The sequence below is a fragment of the Lagenorhynchus albirostris genome, chromosome 1 (genome assembly GCF_949774975.1).
Source record: "Lagenorhynchus albirostris chromosome 1, mLagAlb1.1, whole genome shotgun sequence".
In the NCBI taxonomy this organism is placed as follows: Eukaryota; Metazoa; Chordata; class Mammalia; order Artiodactyla; family Delphinidae; genus Lagenorhynchus; species Lagenorhynchus albirostris.
The window spans coordinates 21,963,314-21,986,385 of record NC_083095.1 but is presented as its reverse complement, the minus strand read 5'-3'; the positions used below and the strand labels follow the sequence as shown (position 1 = coordinate 21,986,385).

Genomic DNA, 23,072 nt, shown 5'->3' with positions numbered 1-23,072 from the left:
GAGAGTCTGAGCATTTCAAGCAAGAATCCTGAATCCCTGAATCAATGACCATGGCCAGGAAAGAATGGCTTAAGCTAACCAGGACCTCATCTTTATTAAAATACTATCCTCTTTGACTTGTAAAACACCAACCTCTCCCCTTTCTTCCTACTTAACTGGACTTGTCCCTTACTGACTCCCAGGACCAGCTTCGAAGGTATGTGACAAGTGCAGTCACAAAGGGCTCCACTGTCACCATCTTGAAATTCTTAATACATTTTGAACAATGTGCCTCGCATTTTCGTTTTGTATTAGGTTCTACAAATTATGCAGCCATTCCTGTTAACTAATCCTTTTCCCAATCTGTCTTGGGAGTGCCTTTAGGGTTGGTCCTGGATCCCTCTCTTTTTACATTCTTGCTTAGGTGAATCATTTCTATGGCTTTAAATCCTCTCAATATGATAATATATACCAATGGTCTTATTCAGCTCAGACATCCCCGCTGAGCTCCATCTGCTTATATCTTGCCTTCTTGATACTTCAACCTGAATGTCTAATGGGCACCACAAACTTAATATATCAAATATGGATCTTTTTATTTCTCCCCCAAATATCTGTACTCTCCCATGCTTACTACACTTGAGCCTCTTAGATAACTTTTGTACCTTGTAGATACCATCCCCCTGTCCTGACTTGAAGCACTTGTGTTTCTTGTTCCCTCTGTCCACCAGAAAGCTGTTACCATTTTGCACTCCTGCAAGCAATGCATCATAAGGTCCATTTATCCACACCCTGACCATGACAGGGTATTTTTTTCTGGTCATTGGGTAGATGGAAAAATGATTTATTATTATTGTCTTATTTTGTATTCCTTCAATTATTAAAAGGGTCAATTAATTGACATCTGCCTTTCTTCTTAGATGAATTGACTTGTTATATATATGTATTTTCCCTAATGGAGTATTCTATTCATTTTTAAGAGTCCATTATATTAAAAATATCAATTGTCTTCATAAAAAGTGAGTTAGAGCAAAACTGGGATGAGGAAGGACAAATCAAGAAATGTCAATGTAAGACAAAGCATGGTAGAAGCAAAAGAAATGTTCTTGACAATGGGAATATAAAGATCTAAAGGGAGAATGTTGCAGGCATAGGGGAAAATCAGGTGTAAATGCCTTGCTTAGGAACTGAACTTTGTGTTACTAGGTGGGTCCCCCTATGTAGTTGCCACCTGTGCATCCAAACTGTGACTCACTTCCACGTGAACATATATTAAGAAATGGGCTTTAGTGAGACAAATCTACAAAGTCAGGGTCAGCAAGAAAAGAACGAGCAGGGGCCCACATCCCGTCACAGAGAGGCAGGCCAAGGCCAGGGGCTCTGATAGACACAGTTGAGATCCAGTTGAGGGAAGTTGCCCCAGGTTCTCCCTTCATAGGAAAGGCCAAGTGTAACCTTTGTCAGACTAGTTGATGCCAGTCTGGTTTTGGGGTGACTCAGACTAGGTACCAGTGAAAAAAAGAAGGGAATCAGGAAAAACTTGTGGGTTTTGTTTTGAGCACCTGGTAGGCAGTGGAGCTATTTCCTAATATTGGTGAAGACTAGGTTAGATGATACTGAGCTTCAAATCCCAGTGACTGGGAGAACAGTAGTCACTGATACACACAAGGTTTGGGAGTGGGGAAATAGAAATTGGAATGAATTCCATTTCTGTTACATTGTGTTTAAGAAAGCAGGCTATTCCAGAAGTGATCAGGAGGTAACTGGTATCATTTCAACTCAACAACCTTCAGAAAGATGAAGTTTGAAGATAAGATCCAGAACATTCCTGATTCAAGAACACAGAATTCATTTCCAATGTGAAGACCACAATTATAAGCAAGCTTCTAGAATTATCTCCATTGGCAAGCTCAATGCTCTCTATAATTGCTAGTTTTTAGTCCTCTGATCTCTCACTTTAATCTGCAGAAGCATCAACCCAGACGGTAAATGTGTTTCTATTATGACAGGAAGATAAGGAAAATTCAAGGTAACCTAGCCAGTCTAAGATCTTTTCTGTGACCATTATGCCTTACTAAAACATATGGATATATACACATGTGCCAAGGACTGTGCTAAATGCAATGTATGCATCATGTCATTATCTTCACAACAACTCTATGAGGTAGTAGGTTTGGTAACATGCTGAACCTCACACTGCTGTCAATCCAATCCACACTGGGATTAGAACCCAGACAATCCAACCTCACTGCTTTTAAAGGCAGCAACCATCTTAACTCATCTCTGGCTCAACCAATAATACTGATCATAATTCCTGGCCTATGGGAGATCACCAAAAAGAGTTGAATGAGTGAGTTAATATGTGCTCTGTGCTCGATTCCCTTTCAAACTAAGAAAACTTGTATTTCAGAACAGAAACAAAAGTAACCGATTATTTATATATGCATCTTCTTCCTTGGCTGGGAAGTAGGAGCATTGACACAAAGGTTATTTGCCTCCAGAAATAGGACTGCCAACAATCCATAGGAGAGGGGTTCAGGTCAGACTCAAGAGTGATGTAATCATAGTTTCAATGTCTTTCAATAACAATAACACTTCATTATCATTTTCTCCATAAATGAAATGAGCAGAATCCACTGATATTTAGGAAAATCATGCAATTTTTAAAATGTTGTATTGCTACTACAGTTTTAGCAATACTAAAATTCAACCTATTTTAGACATATAGTTCAAAAAATGTTTACTTTAGGGGTAAAAAGGCTTAAAGCCTTCTGGTGTGTTTCATTATTCCTATCCATACCCATCATTCCCTTTTCTTCCCTCAGGCACTTTCTGCTACAGACAGATGCACTGCTTCACTAACTCAGCCTCCCAGGCTTAATTTGCTTGGCTGTATCCACATTTTCACTGCCCCTCCTTAAATCAGACCACATTCTCTTTTGCTATTTTTGACCATTTAAAAACATTTTTTCCACTCCACAGGTCATTTTAAATTATATAATTATGAAATAAAGTAAATAACTGGGATATCTGAGTGCTTACCATGTACTACAAAAATCTTTACATGTATTATCTTTAACTCTCAAAACCATATTGTTGTCATTTTACATATGGAGAAACTGAGGCCAAAAAGGTTAAGATCATCAATGTAGGAACTTGAATTAAACTGCAAAAATACAAGATTTGCTGGCAATAAACAAAATATCTTTATTATGATTGTTTTAATGGTTAAAATTTGCATGTTTCCTAGATAAAGTAGTCCATAACAGGATTAAAAAATTACAAAAAAGCAAGCTTCTTAATGATTCATTTGAATTAACTATAAATTAAAATACTTGCTAATTATTTAATACCTTCTAAAATAACACAAAATATATTCAATATGTAATACAAGCCTTAATAATCTGATTCTCCTTTTATGCAATTATTTACAAACTCTGAACTAAAAGAAAAACATATGGCTAAATGGTGGAATTAAAGAACAAGTATGTTCTCAAATAATTTTATCCTAAGTAATCTATTCTTTGGAGTAGAAATACTCACTTAATACAGTATGTTAATTATAATCAATTTTAGCTACACTTTGTTGGTGCGAATTTAGCCCAATTTAAATTCCTGTGTGCCTAGAAATCACAACTACTCTCTTTAAAAGCTACTAAGAATTTATAACACAGTTTAATATTCAGACTGATATCCCACGCTACTTATTTTAAAGGTACAGAATTTAATGATACCTTCTTTTGATAAATGGAACTTACTAACAATGTAAAGCATTTTCCTTTCTAAACTGTATAGTTTTATTCAGTTATCTATATAACAATGTTATAAACTAGTAAGCAAAGCAAGCAGCATTACTTTTTTTAAATAACATCTTTAATTAAAGTTTTTGCAAAGGTAAAATATTAAACTTAAAATAGGTCTTAGTACATCAAAATACTAAGTTCTCTAATTGTATTCCAAGATGGTCTTTAAAACATAATATCCCATATATCACAGAAGAGCAACCTTGATCTGCAATTGTACAGAATGAATTTTACAAACATAATAAATATATTTACGCCCTTACACATAACAGTATGTACAACAGCAGTTGACAATAGTAGCTCAGAACAGCAAAAAGGATTAGCCCCTCCCCCCAATTGTAGCCCTGATACATACTGGATGATTTAAGGAAACTTGAAATAGTAGCTACTAACTCAATGTAGTTCTTCCCTTAAGAGAGAAGAAAAAAACAAGTTTATCTTGTTCCTCAAAATAAACAAAAATATCAAGTTTGGTGTGCTCTTCCTTAAACCATAAAAAAATGACAAAAAACAGACTAAGGCAGGCTTAAAAAGGGAATACAAACTTCAGAATAATTTCCATAGCACAATAGATTAAAATGCAAAACTATTTAAAATAAACCCATGAGGAGATATATAAAGTAACTATTTTTTAACCAATGAATTCAAAATCTGAAATAGCTGATTCAGACAGATAGGTGGGAAATAGACATATGAAATAAAATGAAAATGTACAAAGATGGATCAATAAAATATTACATTGCACAAAAGCTCAAAAAAGTTCAAGATGAAATAATCTGAAAATATAGGAATTTTCTCAAGTGGAAGAAAAAGCTAAGTTATAAAGGGGACTCCCAAGAAAATTATGTCTGATTTCCTATACAAGGTGTATTTATCTTCTGAAAAGAATGGTGACGTTATTGCTATAAGATAATCAAAAATTACTCTTAGAAGGAGATAACCCTCTTCATTCCTCCATAAAAGCCAGAAAAAAAAGAAAACCAAATCCTTGATTTTCATATAGCAAAAGAAAATCTTTATACAAAAGCTATTATATTTTTATGTTCTTGCTGTCCAAGCCAGTCGATTACAGTATGCTCTTCAAGAACACATTTTAATCACTATACACACTGCTCAAATCTTGATGTATCCCTAAAAGAATAACATCAAGGTGGCTTTGATTTTAAGAGAGGCAACAATATAAACGTGGTATTATGGTGGCATTTAATAGAAAGAAATGTGAACATTTAAAAAAATATAAAAGCCCAATATAAAGATCCCCCTCATATAACAGACATTTTACTCTAGAAACTAATTGCACATTAAAGAGTTGTTTCAGCCAAATGTGGCGCTCCACAGAATTTAAATGTGCTCTCAGCCATTCAAATGGTCTGATTATCCAAACGACCACCAAAAAAGAGTCCATACACTGAAAGGCACGCATTTCCACACTTTTATCTAGTACTTTTGCGTAAATTTCCTTAGCACTGCTGATTGTTTTTTAATAAAAGGTGCCATCACCATCTGTGCAAATCTAAACAAATCCTTTTCTGAAACCTTTACTTATTTCATAATACTAAGTCTGAACTATTTTCCCTCTTTGGATAAACATGTTATTTTCATTTCAAAATTCTGAAAGTGGGAATCCTTGCCTTTTCAAAGGAATGACAGAACCTAATGAAACGATTTGTTAAATAAAATGTTAAAAGCATGATTAAGAATTCAAGTACAATAAAAGATAAGCAAGTGGCATTCTTATAGCAAGCCACTATAATAAAACTAAAACATGCTATTTGATTAAAAAGGAACACGATGCAGTAATATATAAGAGCACAATTTGGTATGCAGTGTTGTTTGGACCAGCTTTCAGAATATTCACAGGTAAAAGAAAAGCACTTGCCAAGTATGTCATAATTAATATGCAATATACACAGGTGCAAATATAAATGGCTATTTCCTGCTTCAAAATAACCCTAATGAGTCACTCTGAAAGCAGTGGTTGTTCATGTTTGAGTATAAAAACAGGCCAGTATATAATTCTATTATGAATACGAATGTTTTCGTCTACATAGAGAGCCCAAAATATAAGCTGAATATCATACAGTAATCCAAGGTTCAGTAGCATAAGAACTACTAGATAGCGAAAGGGTTTTAATCAACACTGCAGCAATGCTAAACTTTTATAGGTAGTTCAGGTCATTGACTTCTTCACTGGGTAAATATAAACCTACTAGCAACTATACTCAAGGGCAAACAAACAACAGGACTTCTGTGATTTTACCCCCTCTCCCTTCTCTCCTCCCAGTCTCATTAATTAAAAAAAAAAAAAAAACCTGTGTGTGCTTTGAGCATAGTGGGGTAAACAAATAAACCTCCAGAAAACTAAATTAATATAGTAAAAATTAAAACCGTATCACCAGTTATGGCATCTAAATAAAACCTAACTACTAGCATGCTAGAAACCACATTTATACCAAAGTTCAGAACATAAGTTAAAGGGACCAAGGTGGTATGTGGGGTGGGAAGCAGGCAAAAAAAAAAGAAAAAGAAAAAAGATTAGCCTTTTCAAGAAAGTTTAAAGATTTGTGTTAAAAAAGGAAAAACAATATATAATACCTCACAGTTTTTCTTTGCAATGTACTTTAAAGTGTTTCTATGTTACTTCTGGAAACACAAAGGCAAATAAAAGGAAGACAAAAATGGAAGACTTAAAAAAAAATCAATATACAAGTAAGTTAAACACATGTGAATTTTGTCAAAATAAACCATGAAAAGAATTAGGTGTAAGAACAAAGGTGAATACACAAGTTCCTACAGTTCTCCCAAGCAACTCGTTCACACTGAACATAGCACTGCCACATTGTTCTTTATAGCCCCTTACAGAATACAGAGCTATGCATTCTTAATATCATATAACATTTCTATTATTTTTAATATACAAGTCAAATTTCTATGCTTTCTTCCCGATGTGCAAACTGGAGCCCATGTCTATATTATCAATGGCCTGGAAGGGCCACCAAATGAAAGAGGTAAATATGTACTTAGTGGCCCACCCTCCTCTAACCCCAAAATTTCTCCCTCAAATTACAAAGTTGCATTTTAAAAGTGTGTTCACTTAGAATCATTTTAAAATTCTTTACTAGTAAACACAAAAAAACTTTTATAATTACTAAATTGTTTAATAAAATTCCAGGTCCTCACCACCTGCCCAATGCTTCAATCAATGCACAGAATGTTATCTAAATGTTTGTTTAGCTTGAAGACTAAACACATATATAAGCATATACTCTTCAGCCCAACAGGAAAAAAAAATCTATCTATTCATATGTATATAATTTCAGCTAGATGGTACCTTTGTGCAATAACACTGTATTCCTGAGGAGCCACTGGGGTTTCTTTTTAAGGTGGGGGGGCTAAAAGAAACAAATGCAATTTTTCTGTTAGGAAATTGAAGTTATTTTAATTCTGCTCAACTCAGATGAGACCCAAGTCTTTAAACTACATTTAATGAGTCTCAAAACCTAATTAAAATAAATACCCATTCCTGGGTAAATTTTGTCTCCAAACTGTGATCACTGTTTACTTCCTTTAACTCTTAAATAGATGTTCCATAAAGCAGGGAAGGAAGAGGTATATATTACTGAAGGAGAACAGCAAGTAAAAATATTTAAGACCTATTATGAGAGTTCTAAATTGTTTCCTTATACAAATGAATTAAAATTCAACACATATTCTTACCCTTTTGTAAAAAGCTCACACGCAATTTTTACCAAATATAACCACGTACAATAAGCAGTTTCGGTTCAACCTATCAAAAGGGAAGTTTCTTCAGTTCATTCCAACAAGTATCTTCTGACTGAACTCAAGTTGGAGGAAGGAATATTAACCAAGCTTTACATGCTAATTACCAGTGGCAGGTACCTGTATTTAAAATCGACAATTACAGTTTTCTTACACAAAATCCCAACCCTCGCCACCCCAACAACCCCAGGTGCTACAGTTCCATGGCTTGCCAGTTAGAAGTAGTGTCTGTGTTGTCAAGGTCTCTTTGTTCCAGTAGCTCTGCTTCTACTGCACTTCTCTGACATGCAGAAGTTAAGTTTTGGTTGGTATATGTCCCAAGTTACAAACTGTCCACTTTAAATTTTTTTTTAAGTTTCTTTTGTTTTATTTATAAAAGGAAAGAACCAACTCTTCACCATTCTGCATCTCCAATGGCTTTGGAAAATATATAATCTCTTCCATTAAGATTCATAATGCCATCCTTGAGATGAAATTTCCATTTGTTTTTACTTCTGTGTATCTAAATAAATAAGTAAAAAATGTATGAGATAAAATAAAAAGAAAACAAACAACCACAGAAAAATCATTCACACATCAAACTTGTATATTACTGCAATTGCAAACTGGTTTCTTTTTTAACTGAGATATAACTGACATGTAACGTATTAGTTTCAGGTGTACAAAGACCATAAATAGTTACAAATTTTTTTCCTGTGACAAGAACTTTTAAGATCTACTCTTTTTGTAACTTTCAAATATACAATGTTATCAACTGTAGTCACCATGCTGTACTATATCCTCCTGATTACTTATTTTATAACTTAAACTTTGTATCTTTGACCACCTTCACCCATTTCACCTACCTCCAAACCCTCATCTCTGGTAATCACCAGTCTGTTCTCTGTATCTATAAGTTCACTTTTTTCATTTTAGATTCCACATGAGATCACATGGCATTTGTCTGTCTCTGTCTGATACTTCACTTAGCATAATGCAAAGTCCATCCATGTTGTCATAAATGGCAAGACTGCCTTCTTCTTAAAGGCTGAATAATATTCAACTGTACATATACATACACCACAGCTTCTTTATCCATTCATCCACTGATGGACACCGAGATTGCTTCCATTCTTGGCTGCTGTAAATAATGCTATAATGAACGGGGGAATGCACATATCTTTCAGAGTCAGTGTTTCTGTTTCCTTTTAATAAATACTCAGAAGTAGAATTGCTAGATTGTATGGTAGTTCTATTTTTAATTTTTTTTTTTTTTTTTGCAGTACACGGGCCTCTCACTGTTTGTGGCCTCTCCCGTTGCGGAGCACAGGCTCCGGACGCGCAGGCTCAGTGGCCATGGCTCACGGGCCTAGCTGCTCCGCGGCATGTGGGATCTTCCCAGACCGGGGCACGAACCCGTGTCCCCTGCATAGGCAGGCGGACTCTCAACTACTGCACCACCAGGGAAGCCCTCTATTTTTAATTTTTAAAGGAAGGTTTACACTGTTTTCCATAGCAGCTATCCCAGTTTACATTCCCACCAATGGTACCACAGGGTTCCCTTTTCTCCACATCCTTTTTAATTCTTGTCTTTTTGATAACAGCCATTTTATCAGGTGTGAGGTGATATACCTCATTGTGGTTGACTTGTATTTCCCTGATGATTCGTGATGTTGAGCATCTTTTCATGTATCTGTTTGCCATTTGTATGTCTTCTTTGGAAAAATGTCTATTCAGGTCCTCTGCCCATTTTTAAATTGGGTTGTTTGTTTTGATGTTGAATTGTGTGAGTTCTTTGTATATTTTGGGTATCAACCCACTGTCAGATATATCCTTTGCAAATATCTTCTCCAATTCAGCAAGTGGCCTTTTTGTTTTGTTGATGGTTTCTTCCGATGTGCAAGAGCTTTTTCGTTTGATGTAGTCCCACTTGTTTATTTTTGCTTTTGTTGCCTTTGCTTTCTTGTCAAATCAAAAAATCACCAATAAGACCAATGTCAAGGAGCTTATCATCTCTGTTTTCTTTCTTCTATGGTTTCGGGTCTTACATTCAAGTCATTTTGCACTGATTATTTTGCATGATAAAAGATAGTAGTCTAGTTTCATTCTTTTGCATGTGGCTTCCCAGTTTTCCCCACACCATTTACTGAAGGGACTGTCCTTTCCTCATTTTATATTCTTTGCTCTTCTGTCATAAATTAATTGACCACACAGGAATGGGTTTATTTCTGGGCTCTCTTTTCTGTTCTATTGATCTATGTGTCTGTTTCTATGCCAATACCATACTGTTTTGATTACTATAGTTTTGTAATACAGCTTGAAATCAAGAAGCATGATGTCTTTGTTCTTTCTCTAGATTGCTATGGCTCTTCAGGGTCTTTTGTGGTTTGATACAAATTGTAGGACTGTTTGATCTCTTTCTGTGAAAAATGCCATTGAAATGTTGATAGAGACTGCACTGAATCTATAGATTGTTTTGGATATTATGGACAATTTAACAATATTAAGTCTTCCAATCCATGAGCAAGTAATATATTTCCATTTACTTGTGTATTTTTCAATCTCTTTCATCAATGTCTTAACAGTTTTCAGTGTACAGGTCTTTCACCTCCTTGGTTGTATTTATCCCTAGATATTTTTTTCTTTTTGACGCAGCTGTAAATGGGATTGTTTTCTTAATTTCTCCTTCTGATAGTTCACTATTAGTGTATAGAAACTCAACAGATTTTTGTATCCTGAAATTGACTGAATTCATTTATTAGTTCTAACAGTTTTTTGGTGGAGTCTTTAGCATTTTCTATGTAATATCATGTCACCTGCAAATAGTGACAGTTTCCCTTCTTCCTTTCTGATTTGGATGTCTTTTATTTCTTTTTCTTGCCTAACTGCTCTGACTAGGACTTCCCATATCATGTTGAGGAAAAATGGTAGGAGTGAGCATGCTTGTCTTATTCCTAATCTTACAGGAAAAGTTCCAGCCTTTCATTGATGAGTATGTTACCTGTGGGATTTTCATATATGTCCTTTATTAAGTTGAGGTACATTCCCTCTACACCAACTTAATGTTGAGACTTCTTATGTTGAATTTTGTCAAATGCTTTTTCAGCATCTATTGAGATGATCACATGACTTTTATCCTTCATTTTGTTAACATGGTGTATCACACTGACTGATTTGTAGATGTTGAACCTTCCTTGCATCCCTGGAATAAATCCCACTTGATCATGGTATATGATCTTTTCAATAAATTGCAAATTCAGTTTGCTAATATTTTGTTGAGGATTTCTGCATCTATGTTCATCAGGATGATACTGGCCTGTAATTTTCTTTTCTTGTGGCATCCTTGTCTGGTTTTGGTATCAGGGTAATGCTGGTCTTGTAAAATGAGTTTAGAAGTGTTTCCTCCTCTTCTATTTTTTAGAAGAGTTTGAGGATTGGTATTAATTCATTAATTGGTATTAATGTTTGATAGAATGTACCCATGAAGCCATCTGGCCCTAGACTTTTGTTTATTGGCAAGTTTTTGATTATTGATTCAATCTCCTTACTAGTCATCAGTATGTTCAGATTTTCAATTTCTTCACAATTCAGTCTTAGAAGGTTGTGTGCTTCTAGGAATTTATCCATTTCTTCTAGATTGTCCAATTTGTAAATGTATAATTATTCATAGTAGTCTCTTATGATCCTTTATATTTCTGTTATCAGCTGTAACATCTATTTCTGATTTTATTTATTTGAGTCCTCTCTCTCGGTGAGTCTAACTAAAGGTCTGTCAATTTTGTTTATCTCTTCAAATAACCAGCTTTTAGTTTCATTGATCTTTTCTATTGTCTTTTTAGTCTCTATTCATTTATTCCCACTCTGATCTTTGTATTTCCTTCCTTCTACTAACTTTGGGCTTCTTCTTGTTCCTTTAGGTGTAAAGTTGGTTTGTTTGAGATTTTTCCTTATTTCTTGATGTAGGCATTTCTCTCTATGTACTTCTTTCTTACAACTGCTTTTGCTGCATTCTACAAGTTTTGGTATGTTATATTTCCATTTTCATTTGTCTCAAGGTATTTTTCTAGTTCTCTTTTGATTTCTTCTTTGACCCATTGGTTGTTCAGTAGCATATTTAATCTCCATCTAATTGATTTCTAGTTTAATACCACTGTGGTCAAATTGGTTTTTAATAGTTAATTTGACAACCTCTCTTAAAAAAAAATTCACTAGGTGCGTTTTTCAAAAATAAATTTATCTATAATTAGTAATACTTATTTTATAGCTCTCAGTACTTGTGTTCATTAAAGTAGTTAATAATATTTCTCTGAAAAATATCTTAACTCTACCAGGTATGTGTATACATGTCATTTCATAGGAAATTTTATACTGGCAAATATTTCAAACAGCAATACCCTTTTTTCTCCCTGATGCTTCTAGACCATTTTTTTTGGTCTTTTCTCTGTAACTCCTTTTATGTCTATGCCATTGATTTGACCCTAGGCTTTTCTTCATTCCTCTTATCTACTGACCACCAGGACACTATCTTTTCAATATTGGTATCATGTTTACAACTACTCTCTTCTTCTTCCTCACATACAGTAACAACTTCCATATTGCTGACCTTTTTAATACCGTGGCCCCACTGTATTAGAATTCACACTAATATTAGTATTTCTCTAATTATTACTTTCTCTCTAATTCTATTTTAGTTGTCTTCAGGACACCTGGCAACTGTTTTCTAAAAGGCCATCAATAATCTTCTAGTTACCATGTCAACAGCCTCTTGTCGTACGATTTATTACAATATCCCTTAGCTGATTTCCAGGACTTCACTCTCTCCCTTCCTTCCAATCATCTTTTAAGTATCACTGCCACTTCAGGCTTTCATGTTCAAAAGAGAAAATTATAGCCTGGAGAGGTTCCATGGCATGACCAAGGGCGTATCACAGTTAAGTGACAAAGATGATTCTCTTGCCCCAGTCCAAAATGCTTTCTACTAATCAGGCTGTTTTATATAATAATGCAGAAATTCTCACTATATACAGGTATTTTCTTATCCCACTGCTAAAATTCCATGGTCTAACATCCCTGTGCAGACAGTCTCCATGACACATTCTTAGCAAATCACTGTTCGGTGTCTGCTTGAGTATGGTTAAAAGTGGGGGGTAAAGAACTGCAAATTAAGTTATCCCTTCCTGGGATAGCTCTCTTATAACTCTTTCATACTTTACTCCTTACTAAAACTGCTTACTCCAAACTTCTACTTATTGATTGTAGTTCTGCCTTTTGGGAGTTAATTTAAAAAACAATCAAATACTTTGTATGTTTGAAAATCACTCCCATACCTTTCCTCTAGATCACTAACTTAAGCTATATATAAATTTAACGTGTCAATTTTTTCTCACTTATTAAAACAAAATAGAGTACAATAAAGTGAAACAGTATTCAGGACGGAGACTCCAGCATTAAGTGGTCTTATAGCTCTGGTATAATTACATTATGTAGATTATTACACCTAACACCTTAGGATGGATGATTTGAATGTCTAACAGATACAACACTTAACATGCCCAAAACCAGCCACTCTCCTTTCCCAAACTTGCTCCATCTGCAGCCTTTCCCATCCAAGTTGATGGTATCTCCATGCTTCTGTCTGATTCCTCATCAAAAAAAATTCCTATACTCATTCTTGATCCCTCCTTTTCTACTGCACATACAAGAGTCAGGAAATCCTGTTGACTCTTCCTTCAAAACATCCAAGATCCAGCTGCTTCTCACCACTTCCAGTACTATCATCCTAGCCTCAGTCACCATTATCACTCACTTGGATTATGACAATATCCCTCTATTAACCTCATTTCAACCTTTGCTTCTTCTCTGCTCTCACAAAGAAAGCTAAGTAATCTTTTTAAGATTAAAATGTAAGTGATATCACTTTTGTCTATTTGAAACCTTCCAATAGCTTCCCAATTCACTCAGAGGAAGAGCCCATGTCCTCCTACACCATCTGCCTTCACCTAGCTCTGACTTAATCTACTACTATACTACTCTCCCAAGTCCAGTTACACTGGCCTCCTTTTTGCTCCTCACACACAACAGGCAGGTTATGCCACTGAATAATGACAGGGCTAACTTTCTTCAAGTCTTTGCTCCTGTTCCATTTTCCCACTCTAATATAATTTCCCATACCAATTATCAGCTTCTAGCATAGCATATTAATTACAGTTGACCCTTGAACAGTATGGGTTTGGAAGTGCAGAGATCCACTTATACATAGGTATTTTTCAATAGTAAATACTACAGAATTAAGTGGTCTGTGGTTGGATGGCTACATGCATGTGGAGGAAGCGCAGATACAGAGGACTGCCTATATGTTACATGCTGATTAACCCCAGCATTGTACAAGAATCAACCGTAATTTATTTGTTGTTTGTTATGTTTTAACATCTGTCTCCCTCAACTAGAGTAAGCTTCTCAATAGCAGAGATTGTTTTGTTTTGTTCACTGGTGTATCTCAAGTTCCTAGAATAGTACCCTGGGACATCACAGACACTCTGTAAGTATTTTTTGAATAAAAAGATGTCTCCTCTTTTCTTTGACTTCCTGTAGAGAAAGTATTAACTATCCTAAAATTGGATATACAAATTTATTTCCAGTACAAACCAAGTGACTACAACCTGAAAGACATGGAATTAAATAAACAAGTGACATATATATAAAATAAATAAATAAATGAGCAAACAAGTGCTGAGTAGCCAGAAAAAGGAATTCCACAGACAAGTAAAGAAACTGACTGCATTCTGCTGCAAGACAACTTGCAAAAAGCAAATGTAGAAAAGTTTCATTAATCAAATAATAGTCTATATACTAAGCACTGAAGTCATATTGAGTAATAAGTAGTAAATATTTTTACTTGAATAAAATCACAAAATACAACTTAACAATTCATTGGCCTTAAATTAAGCCCTTCCTGAAGGAGTGTCCCGAGTGCCAGGAAAAAGGCCTCTGAAATTTCCTAATGACAAACATATTAAATAAAATTACCTACAAATAAGGCTGAAGACTCAATACCTGATGCCATACTTATGGGAGAACCCTGCCTCATTATTAAGTTTAAGGTTCTCATTTGATTAGCAATACAATAACTCTATGATTGCTTCTAAAATTGACTCGTTGTTGAAATTCTAAAGTTTAGTCTTCAAAAATAAACTCCTGAAGTTCAAGTTGCCTCAAACCACACCCACGCCCATTTCAGAACACACCATTCTTTACTGTTGGCTAAAACATCAAGACTCAACCCTCCAGTCTCCAGAACTCATTTGATTATAAAAATTAGATCTCTGCAAACTTTATAACTGTTTATCATTCAACACACTATTTAAATCTATTTTTTAATTTCTTAGTTTAAAACATTAAAATATTGTCTCTTGGAGCAAAACAAACCAATTTTAACATTTAAAATATTAAGTGTACAAAGGAGAATACAACTAGTCACTTATAATATGAAAATACTTAGAAGCATATTCTTAAGTCAAGCTAAGGTAAAGGTCCTCTCTTGACTGATAAATCTGACAACTTGCTATCATGAAACTGTGCCCTGGATAATTTGGCTGCCAACAGGTTCCCTTGAGTCTTCCTGGCAATAAAGATTTACTGGTATCTCCCATTGTTTTAACTTCAATATGCTTCCTGTATGTGCATGTAACGAGAAATTACTTTTATTATAATGTGCTTGGTGTAGGGTATTAAAAGTGCTTACTTAGCAGTCATAATGTACACAAGTGGATGTCTGATAACTCTGAATCAATGACCTCACTAATTTAATTCTATAATTTCACGGGTATTCAATTCTCTTGACTTTACCTTTTCATTAGGAAATGATAAGATTTATTTTCTTAACATTCTCCCTATAGATCTGTTTGCAGTAAACATGGCTATTTATAATATTCATTTCTATAAAAGCAACACAAATTTAAGATTTTCATAATTTGTAAAGGAGGGCATGCAGGGCACAAATCTTGTATAATAATGACTTCAGTTCCAGTACCTGACACATTTAGGCACTTAATAAATATACGTTTACTGAATGAGTAGTGCTTATAAACAAAACCCAACTACTTCTGTTAGAGTTTTCAGCACATTTTAAAGACCTCTGCTAAAATTAAATTATAAAAATGCAATATAATTTGTGGATTTACTATAAATTTAGTGATTATAACCAGAAAAAAAATTTATTCCAAATTAAATGTTTCAGCAAATAACCAAAATTTTAACAATGCCAATAACTATAACAAAAATACTTGGGAAGTAGCATCCTTTTTAAGAATTAAGAAATCAAGGAATCAATAACTAATTCTCATAGAACCTAGTTTAAAAATTTTTTACTGCTACCAAAGTACAGCAAAGCTAAATAATTTAAAACAATTTTCAGTAAAAATTATCTTTTGTTAGTTATCAGTCTTGTTTTTTGCCGTTGTTCTTTTCTCCTTAGCAATAAAAAAAGGTTACAGAAATTTAATTAAAGCCTTTTAGTTTTGAGGTAGTTGAAGTCAGAGGGAAAAGAGGGTTATCCCACTGAGTTACTATTCATGTTAAAGGACAACCACAAAGTAGCTTTACTTTGTTAACAGGTTGGGAGACAGTCTAAATTGAAAACAACATACTTCCCATGAGTTCTTTCATAACTTTTTTTTCAACTGTAAAGTTATACAAATTAATTTCTCATTCTATTAAAATAATCTAAACTATAACATTGTTTTCATTCACACTGTTTATACTGAATATAAGAGGCATCAATCAGCTGACCAAATGCTTGAACAAGGCAGACAGGATGGTTTAGGGAAGAAATTACAACAGAAAAAATGTCAGTAACCTGATCATAAAACCCTTACCTTATCATATTGGCATACAACAACATTTTCTGTATCAAAGAGTTCCTGTCCTTCCTCATCACTCACATCATCTTCACTATTGAGGGGTTCCTAAAAATGAAAAAGGGAGAATTCATTTACTTATACTTCATGTATTACTAGAAAAGGCCCTTCAAATATTCAGAGAAAAGAAACACAAAGACCTTGATGTTCTTTGAGAACCAAGGGCCAGACAGATGCATATATACCATGAATATATTGTTAACTGGCTGTGTTAAGACTCTACCAATGTCACTGAAATTCCAGCAAGAAATTAAATACAATAATTAAAATAGTTAAGCTATATAATTTATAAGCCTGAAAAGATGTTTAACTTTACTTCCTTTATTCTTTCCTAATAGTACGAAAAGATGATTCTCTTTAGTAACTGTTTTAAGATGCCTAGAAGTAGACCTAACAAAATATGAAGGTTTAATGAGATAATGGTAGTATGTACCACCAAAAGCAGCAGTGTAGAAGGGAAAACAATGGTGAAATTGGCATAGGAAAACAGGGTTATAAAACAGCTTGGCAGCCTGGATAGTCTTTACATTAAGGACTAGGACTAGGGATACAAATTAGTATTAGTGGAGGCTTAGAGCATAGTTAAGGCAATCATATTTAAAAAGAAGGAGAGGATCTCGGTCTCAGTATCAAAGAGAATTAAAGGCCAAGATCTAACTAGAGCATAAAATGACCAACTAAATTAACCTTGACCTCAGTCATGGCAGAAAATAAAACATATAACTCTGATTTCTAATTAATGAAGAAAGAGAAGCTAGGACAAAATGAAGGTGGAAAGAAAAATAATCAAGATGATATTAAGTCTAGGCCTATACCTACTCACACACATGTATATGTATATATATTCTTTAATTTAAAATAGGTTATCACCAATGTAAATGTAAAAAGAAAATTTACTGAGGTAAAATTCACCATTTAAACCATTCTAAGGTGTACAATTTGCACTTAGCACATTCATAATGTGTGTAATTACCACCACTATTGCCATTTCTAAGCAATATTATAGACCTTAGGCAACAAGGCAAGAAAAACTACTTTTTCACTTTTGATTTGACTGCCTACAGAAAAAGCATGAAAGAATCAAAAGAGGCCACCTGGTAAATAAAGATGACGGTAGCCCCCAGCGCCCCCACCTGAAAACCCCATTTCCCTTGATCAACCTGCCGTGTCCAGGGAAGGAGCTGGGAAGCACAGCGAGGTTGCCTTAAGTACACGTGGGAAATCAAGAACTACGATATTTTTCTCTGTTCAAACAGCTTTTTAAAATTTGCTATGCTGTTTATAACAAAAAAGAAAATTGAAAAAAAAAATAAGTGGAGTAGCAGAAGCCTTTTGCTACTCATCATTAATCAAGGAAATAATAATTAAAACCGAAATGAAACAAAAGTTTCTACCTACCAGATGCAAAAATTAAGCAGCCTGACAATGTCAAGTATTGGTGAAGATGTATAGACATATGCACCATTATACACACTGACTGCCAGAAGTGTAATTAGTACAACTATGTGGCATTTTATCGTAAGTTGAAGATAGGCATGTCTTATGATTCAGCAATTCAAGGTTTAGGTACAACACTTAGAGAAACTCTTACATGTGTCCCCAGAAGACACATACCAAAATATTGTATAACTGTAATGGTTAACAAGTAGCAACAACCCTAATGCCCAACACATCACAAAAATGGATAAATTTTTAACATTTAACAGTGAAAATAATTATATGTATATGCAACAACTCAGATGAACCTCAGGAATACCATGTAGGCAAAAAAAATCAACTTGCAAAAGAATACACAATTATTTCACTTTATTATAAACAGACATGTAAAACAAAACAATATGCTCCTTAGGAATATGAATACATATGGTAAAATATAAAGGTAAGTTAGCGATAAACACAAAATTCATGAGCAAGGTTACTCTGATGGCAGAAGGAAGAGGATGGGGATTGGAGACGGGCACCCAGGGGACTTTATTTAGGCAGTGGGATTTTTTTTTTTAACTAGATGTGGACATTGGGTTTTTTATATCATAAAATATTTTTGTTTCATCTATTCAATATTTAATAAAACAGTATTCTTTAAAACAACATTACTTAGATCAGCGGTTCCCAACCTTTTTGGCACCAGGGACCAGTTTCATGAAGACAATTTTATCATGGATAAAAAATTGGAAGGGGAGGGGCTTCCCTGGTGGTGCAGTGGTTAAGAATCCGCCTGCCAATGCAGGGGACACGGGTTCGATCCCTGGTCTGGGAAGATCCCACATGCCGTGGAGCAACTAAGCCCGTGCGCCACAACTACTGAAGCCCACGCGCCGTGCTCCGCAATAAGAGAAGCCACTGCAATGAGCAGCCCGTGCACCGCAATGAGGACTCAGCGCAGCCAAAAAAAAAAAAATTGGCGGGGGTAGTTCAGACGGTAATGGAAGCGATGGGGAGTGGCAGAGGAAGCTTCGCATGCTCACCTGCCGCTCACCTCCTGCTGTACGGCCCAGTTCCTAACAGGCCACAGACCAGTACCAGTACACGGACCAGGGGTTGGGGACCCCTGACTTAGATAATTTAGAAGAAGTTTGTACTAAGATAAACCAGAAGATTACATCTTAGGCTGCAGAAGGCAATTAACAGTGGAAACTGTGGTAAGACAAACACCATCTTGAATACAAGTAACTAAGCTGGAATACTGAGGAAATCAAAGATATAATCACATGCTTCTAAAAATACACAACAAAAAATCAATAAGAAAGGATGGTTTGATCAGGAAACTTGCACAATCTTCTTAGATAGCCTCATCCACCAAAGGGCAGACAGCAGAAGCAAGAAGAACTACAATCCTGCAGCCTGTGGAACAAAAACCACATTCACAGAAAGACAGACAAGATGAAAAGGCAGAGGGCTATGTACCAGATGCAGGAACAAGATAAAACCCCAGAAAAACAACTAAATGAAAAGGAGATAGGCAACCCTCCAGAAAAAGAATTCAGAATAATGATAGTGAAGATGATCCAGGACCTCAGAAAAAGAATGGAGGCAAAGGTCGAGAAGATACAAGAAATGTTTAACAAAGATCTAGAAAAATTAAACAACAAACAGAGATGAACAACACAATAACTGAAATGAAAACTACACTACAAGGAAGCAACAGCAGCATAATTGAGGCAGAAGAATGGATAAGTGACCTGGAAGACAGAATGGTGGAATTCACTGCTGTGGAAGAGAATGACGAAAAAAAGAATGAAAAGTAATGAAGATAGCCTAAGAGACCTCTGGGACAACATTAAACACAACAACATTCACATTATAGGGGTCCCAGAAGAAGAGAGAAAGGACCGGAGAAAATATTTGAAGAGATTATAGTCGAAAACTTCCCTAACATGGGAAAGGAAATAGCCACCCAAGTCCACGAAGCGCAGAGAGTCCCATACAGGATAAACACAAGGAGAAACAAACCGAGACACACAGTAATCAAACTGGCAAAAATTAAAGACAAAGAAAATTACTGAAAGAAGCAAGGGAAAAATGACAAATAACATACAAGGGAACTCCCATAAGGTTAACAGCTAATTTCCCAGCAGAAACTCTACAAGCCAGAAGGGAGTGTCATGATATACTTAGATGAAAGGGAAGAACCTACAACCAAGATTACTCTACCCAGCAAGGATCTCACTCAGATTTGACGGAGAATTCAAAAGCTTTAGTGACAAGCAAAAGTTCAGAGAATTTAGCACCACCAAACCAGCTCTACAACAAATGCTAAAGGAACTTCTCTAAGTGGGAAACACAAGAGAAGAAAAGGACCTAGAAAACAAACACAAAACAATTAAGAAAATGGTAATAGGAACAAACATATCAATAATTACCTTAAAATGTGAATGGATTAAATGCTCCAACCAAAAGACACAGGCTTGCTGAATGGATACAAAAACAAGACCCATATATATGCTGTCTACAAGAGATCCACTTCAGACCTAGGGACACATTCAGACTGAAAGTGAGGGGATAGAAAAAGATATTCCATGCAAATGGCAATCAAAAGAAAGCTGGAGTAGCAATACTCATGTCAGATAAAATAATTTTAAAATAAAGAATGTTACAAGAGACAAGGAAGGACACTACATAATGATCAAGGGATCAACCCAAGAAGAAGATATAACAATTATAAATATACATGCACTCAACATAGGAGCACCCCAATACACAAGGCAACTGCTAACAGCTATAAAAGAGGAAATCGACAGCAACACCATAATAGTGGGGGACTTTTAACACCGCACTTACACCAATGGACAGATTATCCAAACAGAAAATTAATAAGTAAACACAAGCTTTAAATGACACAACAGACCAGATAGATTTAATTGATATTTATAGGACATTCCATCCCAAAACAGCAGATTACACTTTCTTCTCAAGTGCACATGGAACATTCTCCAGGATAGATCACATCTTGGGTCACAAATTAAGCCTCAGTAAATTTAAGAAATTTGAAATCATATCAAGCATCTTTTCTGACCACAACGCTATGAGAGTAGAAATCAATTACAGGGGAAAAAAATGTAAAAACCACAAACACATGGAGGCTAAACAATATGTTACTAAATAACCAAGAGATCACTGAAGAAATCAAAGAGGAAATCAAAGAATACCTAGAGACAAATGATAATGAAAACACGACAATCCAAAACCTATGGGATGCAGCAAAAGCACTTCTAAGAGGGAAGTTTATAGCTATACACGCCTACCTCAAGAAACAAGAAAAATCTCAAATAAACAATCTAAACTTACACCTAAAGGAACTAGAGAAAGAACAAAGAAAACCCAAAGTTAGCAGAAGGAAAAAAATCATAAACATCAGAGCAGAAATAAATGAAATAGAAACAAAGAAAACAATAGCAAAGATCAATTAAAGTAAAAGCTGGTTCTTTGAGTAGATAAAATTGATAAACCATTAGCCAGATCCATCAAGAAAAAGAGGGAGAGGACTCAAAACAATAAAATTAGAAACGAAAAAGGAGAAGCTACAACAGTCACCACAGAAATACAAAGCATCCTAAGAGACTACTACAAGCAACTCTATGCCAATAAAATGGACAACCTGGAAGAAACGGACGAATTCTTAGAAAGGTATAACCTTCCAAGACTGAAGCAGGAATAGAAAATATGAACAGACCAATCACAATTAATGAAATTGAAACTGTGATTAAAAATCTTCCCACAAACAAAAGTCCAGGACCAGATGGCTTCACAGGTGAATTCTATCAAATATTTAGAGAAGCGCCAACACCCATCCTTCTCAAATTCTTCCAAAACACTGCAGAGGAAGGAAGACCCCCAAACTCATTCAATGAGGCCACCATCACCCTGATACCAAAACCAGACAAAAATACTAAAAAAAAAGAAAATTACAGACCAATATCACCAATGAATATACATGCAAAAATCCTCAATAAAACACTAGCAAACAGAATCCAACAACACATTAAAAGGATCATACACCATGATCAAGTGGGATTTATCCCAGGGATTCAAGGATTCTTCAATATATGCAAATCAATCAATGTGATACACCATACTAACAAATTGAAGAATAAAAAACATATGATCATCTCAATAGATGCAGAAAAAGTTTCTGACAAAATTCAACACCCATTTATGACAAAAACTCTCCAGAAAGTGGGCATACAGGGAAACTACCTCAACCTAATAAAGGCCATATACGACAAACCCACAGTAAACATCATTCTCAATGGTGGAAAACTGAAAGCATTTCCTCTAAGATCAGGAACAAGACAAGGATGTCCACTCTCACCTCTATTATTCAACATAGTTTTGGAAGTCCTAGCCACGGCAATCAGAGAAGAAAAAGAAATAAAAGGAGCACAAATTGGAAAAGAAGAAGTAAAACTGTCATTGTTTGCAGATGACATGATACTATACATAGAGAATCTTAAATATGCCACCAGAAAACTACTAGAGCTAATCAATGAATTCGGTAAAGTTGCAGGATACAAAATTAATGCACAGAAATCTCTTTCATTCCTTTACACTACTGATGAAAATTCTGAAAGAGAAATTAAGGAAACACTCCCATTTACAAACAAAAAGAATAAAATACCTAGGAATAAACTTACCTAGGGAGACAAAGACCTGTATGCAAAAAACTATAAGACACTGTTGAAAGAAATTAAAGATGATACCAACAGATGGAGACATATACCATGTTCTTGGATTCGAAGAATCAATATTGTGAAAATGACTACACTTCCCAAAGCAATCTACAGATTCAATGCAATCCCTATCAAATTACCAATGGCATGTTTTACAGAACTAGAATAGAAAATCTTAAAATCTGTACGGAGACAAAGACGACCCCGAATAGCAAAGAAGTCTTGAGGGAAAAAAACAGAGCTGATGGAATCAGTCACCCTGACTTCAGACTATACTACAAAGCTACAATAATCAAGACAATATGGTACTGGCACAGAAACAGAAATATAGATCAATGGAACAGGAGAGAAAGCCCAGAGATAAACCCACACACCTATGGTCAACTAATCTATGACAAAGGAGGCAAGGATATCCAATGGAGAAAAGACATTCTCTTCTTCAATAAGTG

At 35.1% G+C, this 23,072-nt stretch overlaps 1 protein-coding gene across 3 annotated transcripts in view; it reads right to left on the bottom strand.

Annotated features, from left to right (window-relative positions):
• Positions 1-3,203: 3,203 nt before the first annotated feature.
• Positions 3,204-23,072, bottom strand: part of GTF2A1 (general transcription factor IIA subunit 1) — a 46,102-nt gene continuing 26,233 nt past the window's right edge. For all 3 annotated transcript variants that reach the window (XM_060125804.1, XM_060125895.1, XM_060125752.1), the window contains exons 8-9: positions 16,415-16,504; positions 3,204-8,064 (exon numbers count right to left, since the gene is read on the bottom strand). In XM_060125804.1, the coding sequence (XP_059981787.1) occupies positions 7,957-8,064; positions 16,415-16,504 (198 nt within the window). In that variant the 3' untranslated portion in view covers positions 3,204-7,956. The remainder of the gene's footprint in view (positions 8,065-16,414; positions 16,505-23,072) is intronic.